Source organism: Fulmarus glacialis, unplaced genomic scaffold (genome assembly GCF_000690835.1).
Source record: "Fulmarus glacialis isolate BGI_N327 unplaced genomic scaffold, ASM69083v1 scaffold17068, whole genome shotgun sequence".
In the NCBI taxonomy this organism is placed as follows: domain Eukaryota; kingdom Metazoa; phylum Chordata; class Aves; order Procellariiformes; family Procellariidae; genus Fulmarus; species Fulmarus glacialis.
In genome coordinates, this window is record NW_009230300.1 from 421 (window position 1) to 5,983 (window position 5,563).

The following is a 5,563-nucleotide window of genomic DNA, read 5'->3' on the forward strand; positions in this document are numbered from 1 at the left end:
CTTGGGCATCGGGCGCGACACCTCCCCCTTGGTGCGAGGGGTCGACTGCCCGTACTCGGCCACCTACATTGACACACACACTCTGTCTGAGACCCTGAGCCCCAGTAAGAGAAAGGCTTCCCTCTGCATGTTTGAGCAGAACCTGGGCTCCCCTCTGAGGCGCCACTACTCCAACTTGCAGTCGCTTTACTACGGGGGGCTGGTCAACTCTGCTCTGGTCGTTCGGTCCATTACGACCGTGGGCAACTACGACTACGTGTGGGACTTCATCTTCTACCAGAACGGGGCCATCGAAGGCAAGGTCCAGGCCACGGGGTACGCGAGCTCATCCTTTCTCCATGGGGATGGTCTGAGATACGGCAATAGGGTTTGGGAGCACACGCTGGGTACAATACGCACCCATTCCATCAACTATAAAGTGGACTTGGACGTGGGAGGTAGGTCTGGGTCTTGTCTCTCCTTTGTGCCCTCCCTGAGTAGTTTTAGACTCCCAAAAGTTGAAATTTTTTGGTCCTTATACAGATTTTTCTTTCTGTACGTGGGGTAGCATGGTGTGCTGACACAGAGCTGCCTCCCTTCTGTTTTTAGAGCAGTGAGAAGCTGTTGTCCTACAGGGAGAGGTTCCCCCTCTGTCCCGTGCAGTTACCCATAAGTGTCGTGCAGAGCTGTGGCTTCCTGGGCTGGGTAACACCAGCACCACAGTGTGACCAGCCCATGCCCCTAGTGGGAAGGGGTCCTTCCCCTCCTGCCTGGGCTGTCAGACCCAGCCCCGGCCCTGCCCCATTGGCCTCCGTGCCTCTGGGGCTCTGCAAGAGTCAGGATTTTTCCCTCCGCGCCCTGCCCCTGTCCTGAGCCCCAAATGACAGTCGGAGTTGATCAAGCTGGTTTGTTGGGATGTGGTTTCCAGCTCACATTCCTAGTTCCTACAGCTTTGTCGAGCTGTTCCTGCTGCTCGTGTGTGAGTGGGACTGGCAGCTGCCCCCTCCGTAGGGCTGCGGGCACAGCAGGCAGATGCTGGGCTGGCGGCCAGCTCTGAGCTTAGGGCTGTGCTGCGTTTTGCCAGGGGTACAAGGGGTCCTTTGCTCACAGCAGCAATGGGAGCATCAGCTGCAATTTTCTAGGTCTTCCCCTACCATTTATGCCACAAATCTGTCCTCACACACCTGCTGAAATTGCATTTGCTGCCTGCTCCTGCCATCTATTAAAAATTTCCCAAATTCCTTTTAACTGGGAAACGCAAATTTAAAGACTGTTCATATGGTTTTAGGATGAGTTTTGAGTACTTAAGTAAAAACGGGGGATTGCAAAACTGCAAGAACAGGGAAAAGGCAGATGAAATCTGAGTGTCACTGCTATCACTGGAAGGGAAGGTGTGGGGTTAGAAGTTTTGTTCACATTAGAAAAGGGAAGAAAATGAGCACAGTGGCAGCTGCTGGGCGTGGATCCTCTTCTGTGGGGCTCTGGTGCTGACCTCGATGGCAGCCCTGGGACTCAGGCCCAAGGCACTGCTCAAACCTTCCGGGATGGCCAGAGGTTCAGCTCTGAAATGGCCTTTATGCAAGCTGGAAACTCGCGTGGGGCTGAGGGGAGTGGAGCATGGGAGGGTGTTGCACCATGTGCTCCGGCCGGCACAGGCAGCGGGTGCGAGCACTGGTCCCTCTGCCATAGCCGTGCTGGTCCTGGCCCTCAAGCGCTCTCAGGCAGCTCTTTGCCGTCTTGTCCCCAGATTTATTTGCTCTTGTGCCCCTCCTGTTGCTCTGAGTGTCTGACTCATGACTCTTCTTTGTGGAAAGACCTGAACTGCGCAGCACTGCTCCAGTTTTGTGATGTGCAAATGTCTCAGAGCCTGGGCACTTCTACTGCTTTCCAGCTTGCAGGATGCATGCTGATGAGCACACACACAGTGCCTGGGCCATCAGGTGCTTGAGTTAATTAGACTATGCTTGCACTGGGACGCAAACCTGTTCTTCTGCACTGGGACAAGGCTCCCCTCTTGTCCCTTGCAGAGGGGGAGAGTCCCCATGGGTGGTGGTCTCTGCCACAGTGTGGTGTTGCCTGGGTCAGACAAACGTACAGTCATAGAGCCGTAGAAAAAGTACACGATGTGCAGTCATGCTGCCGTGGAGTTGCGGAGCGGTAACTGCTCTCGCGGGCAGGAGCCAGTGCTCAGGGCCCAGGGTGCAGGAAGGGAGGATGGGGAGAGCAAGCTCTGGCTGCAGTGATGGCTGTGGGGACGTTCCTCAGCGACTTTGCTTTTGCTTCGCAGGGGTGAAAAACTCCCTCGTGGCCCATGACATGGCGTTTGAGATGGCGCGGGCTCCCTGGAGCCCGGAGCAGCAGATAGAGCGGCCACGACTCACCAAGAAAGTCCTGGACACAGAGGACCAGGCTGCCTTCCGGCTCCAGTCGAAGATGCCCAGATACATCTACTTCGCGGCCAACAGCAAAAACAAGTGGGGCCACCAGCGTGGTTACAGGATCCAGATCACCAGTTTTGCAGGGGACCATGTCCCTGAAGCCAGCTCCATGGAGAAGGCCATCAGCTGGGCAAGGTCAGGCTGCTCTGACTGGGACGGCACGTTCTCAGAGACGCCCCCAGCCCCGCCGGCTGGGGAGGCATCGCACGGATGTTCCTTGATGGGGAGGCACAGGGCAGACGCTCTCCTGGGCTGGGGTTACTCCGTAGGAGCAGGCTTGTGCTCTGCAGACTCTCTGGGGAGTTGGCTTTTAGCTCTGCCCTGCCCCAGGGGACTGCTCCCATCTCTTTTCTTGTTCTCAGGTACCAGCTGGCTGTCACCAGGCGGAAGGAGGAGGAGCCCACCAGCACCAGCATCTACAACCAGAATGACCCCTGGACGCCCACCGTCGCCTTTGCCAACTTCATCAACAACGAGACCATCACCAACGAGGTGGGCGGGGGTACCCTGGGCTGGAGCTGTAATACCCAGCCCCGGGCTGAGCGGGAGCTGCCCCAGAGGCCGAGCAACCTTGGCATCACCCGCAGGACAGTGGGCTCAGCTGGGAGAGCAGCAGCCCCGGGGAATGAGGAAAGCGGGTTTGAGCATCCCCTTTTCTGTGTATCTGCTTGGTGCTTTGGTCAGAGTGTGTAGATCAGAGTGCAGAGCAGGAGCTTGTTTCTCCCTATGGAGAAATGCTGGCAAAACATCAGGAAAATCTCTGTGAGGCTGGGGTTTGGCCATGGGGGTCAGGGCAAGGGCCCATCTGCTCGGTGGATATCTGCAGCCGTGGCCACGGGCAGGTCTTTGGAGAAGGGAGGGGATCTTTCCGGGGAGGGGGGAGCTCAGCATGTGGGAATGCAGCCGAACTGGTGCCCGTGGAGGTCCCCTCCTGCTCTCCTGTAACTTTCCATGGCCCCTGCCCAGATTTTGGTTGCTCCTGTTCCAGGCTTCTGAAATAACCGCAGTCTTGTGGCTCCTCCCTGCCTAGGACCTCGTTGCCTGGATAACCGCTGGTTTCCTTCACATCCCGCACTCTGAGGATATTCCCAACACTGTGACGGTCGGAAACTCGGTTGGCTTTCTCCTGAGACCCTACAACTACTATGACCTGGACCCCTCCATATACTCGCACGATGGCGTGTTTTTCACCAGCGAGCAGGATTTCACGGCATGTGAAATCAACCCTATTGCATGCTTGCCCAAAACTGCCTCTTGTTTGCCAAACTTCCCCCCGTTCACCTATGATGGTTTCCAAAATATGAGCAGGTTTTAACGCTACAGGACGGTGTTAGGAGACACAGTCAGAGACACCAGGTTGACTGTTCTGTCTCAGACTTTCATTTTTTTAGTGAAGTTGTCTCAATTTCCAGTTGTGCAATGACTTTACTTTTTATCATTGCTTTTAAAATAGTGCTCTTTAAAAGGGAAGCATTATCTGCCTGGCATGATGCCAGATGGGAGTCTACATTTTCTCTGTTAATTGCTGAATTTGAGTCTGTTGCAGGAGGAAAGTGAGGAGAAAATCCTGTTCCTCTGCTGTAGAAGCAAGTGCTGTGTAGTGCCTATCTCAGGTTAAAAAGATGAAAATAATTCTGGTCCAGTGCTCTCTCGAGTGTCTCGTTCTTACGACTTACAGCAGCGTCTGCTTGGGGGATGATGCTGGGTCTCCACTGTGTTTCTTGCCCCCACAGACCAGCCCAGCAGCGAGGCTCTGGGTGCCTGTCCGGGCACGGGAACGGTCCGGCCAGAGGGCAGGAGGGACAGGCTGGAGAGTCCGGGGCTCTGGGGGGAGGACCAAGGCGGGCGCTGGCACCAAGCTCTGTGTGTGCTCGGGGTGAGGCTGGGGACAGAGCCAGGACCCGCTTGGGCTGCAGCTCTCGGGCGCTTGCCGCTGGGTGCAGGTGAGGGGAACAGAGGGGACTATTGCAGGGAGGGGTCTCGCTGTCCCTGGGCCAGCACCGTCCCCACGGGTGCCTCTGCACGAACCAGCTGAACCTCAGCCCCACGGGCAGCGCGTGGGCCAGCTCGGCCCATCGCAGCCCGATGCTGGCCAGGTTCACACGAGAGACCTCCTCCAGGCTCCAGCCAGGGCGCAGGAGCCATGCGGCTGCTGGTGGTGCAGCACGGCCAGTGCCGCTGCCCATTTGCCGGGATGCTCGGTGGGCTCTGGAGCCCTTGTCCCCCCCTCGCAGCCCTGTCTATGCCGGGACGTAGCCCAGGATCAGGAGGCACCTTTGGGGGGGTGACGAGCAGCTGTCCCCTCCCTCCTTCCCGGCTGCAGGACTGGTGCCTTCCCCACATGTGAGGTCGTCAGCAGCAGCGTGCAATGCTGTGATGTCTCTGCACAGGCTGTAGAGGCGTTGCTGGTGACTGCAGGGCCGTGGCAGGATGAGGCCATGGTGCTCTGCTCAGCAGTGCTCTGCACAGAGGAGCATCATCCTTGTGGTCTCTGCTGCCTGCCTGGCTGTTTGCGTCTGCAGAGTTAAGAGAAGGAGATGCAGGGAGATGCATTTATTTCCCCCAAGTGACTGTATGTGTCCTCTCCAAGGTCTGTAGCATAGCGTGTGGGACAAGAGGGGAAGGACAGATGCAAAAGCATTAAGTTTGCTTAAATTTATGACCCACTGGGGAAAGCAGAGCAAAGTTGCCTTTTATGGTTCCCAGCAAATCCTGGGCATGTCTGAGAACATCCCTCTGCGCCCTCCCTGTGAGCTCCTCTGGGCTGTTCCCCGTTGAAAAAACGAGGGAAAAACCAAACCCAACCAAACCCAGCCCCTTCTGTCAGCGGGTCACTGGGAGGATTCTGCAGCTGGAAACCCGCCCTGCCGGACTGCGGGAGCTCTCAGTGCCTCAGCAGACATGAACGTGAAAACCGTGCTCATCCTCCTCGTTCTGGCTTTAGCCACGATATTTGCTTTAGTCTGTGTGTTGCTGACCAGAGGAAGGGCCCCCAGCACCTGCCAGCACCAGCCCCCGGAGCAGGAGGACACCGATGACGGCCAGAGCCTGGTCTTTGCTGATCTGACACCCGAAGAGATGGTGCAAGTGGTGCGGTACCTGCAGGGAAACCTTGGGGTGCAGCTGGTTGACGCCTCGCGTGCAAA

The 5,563-nt window shown here is 57.0% G+C and overlaps 2 protein-coding genes across 2 annotated transcripts in view; both read left to right on the plus strand.

The window, feature by feature from the left end:
- Window position 1: 1 nt before the first annotated feature.
- Window positions 2-3,732, plus strand: LOC104081426 (membrane primary amine oxidase-like; the record flags this gene model as incomplete). The annotated part of the gene is made up of 4 exons (XM_009584177.1): window positions 2-437; window positions 2,267-2,552; window positions 2,780-2,909; window positions 3,448-3,732. Coding segments are annotated over 4 exons (1,137 nt in total), but the record flags the coding sequence as incomplete, so codon positions are not given.
- Window positions 3,733-5,318: 1,586 nt separating this feature from the next.
- LOC104081427 (membrane primary amine oxidase-like) overlaps window positions 5,319-5,563 on the plus strand; it is a gene marked incomplete at its 3' end in the record, with an annotated part of 2,962 nt that continues 2,717 nt past the window's right edge. Inside the window, exon 1 of the mRNA XM_009584178.1 lies at window positions 5,319-5,556. Coding sequence (XP_009582473.1) covers window positions 5,319-5,556 — 238 coding nt within the window. The remainder of the gene's footprint in view (window positions 5,557-5,563) is intronic.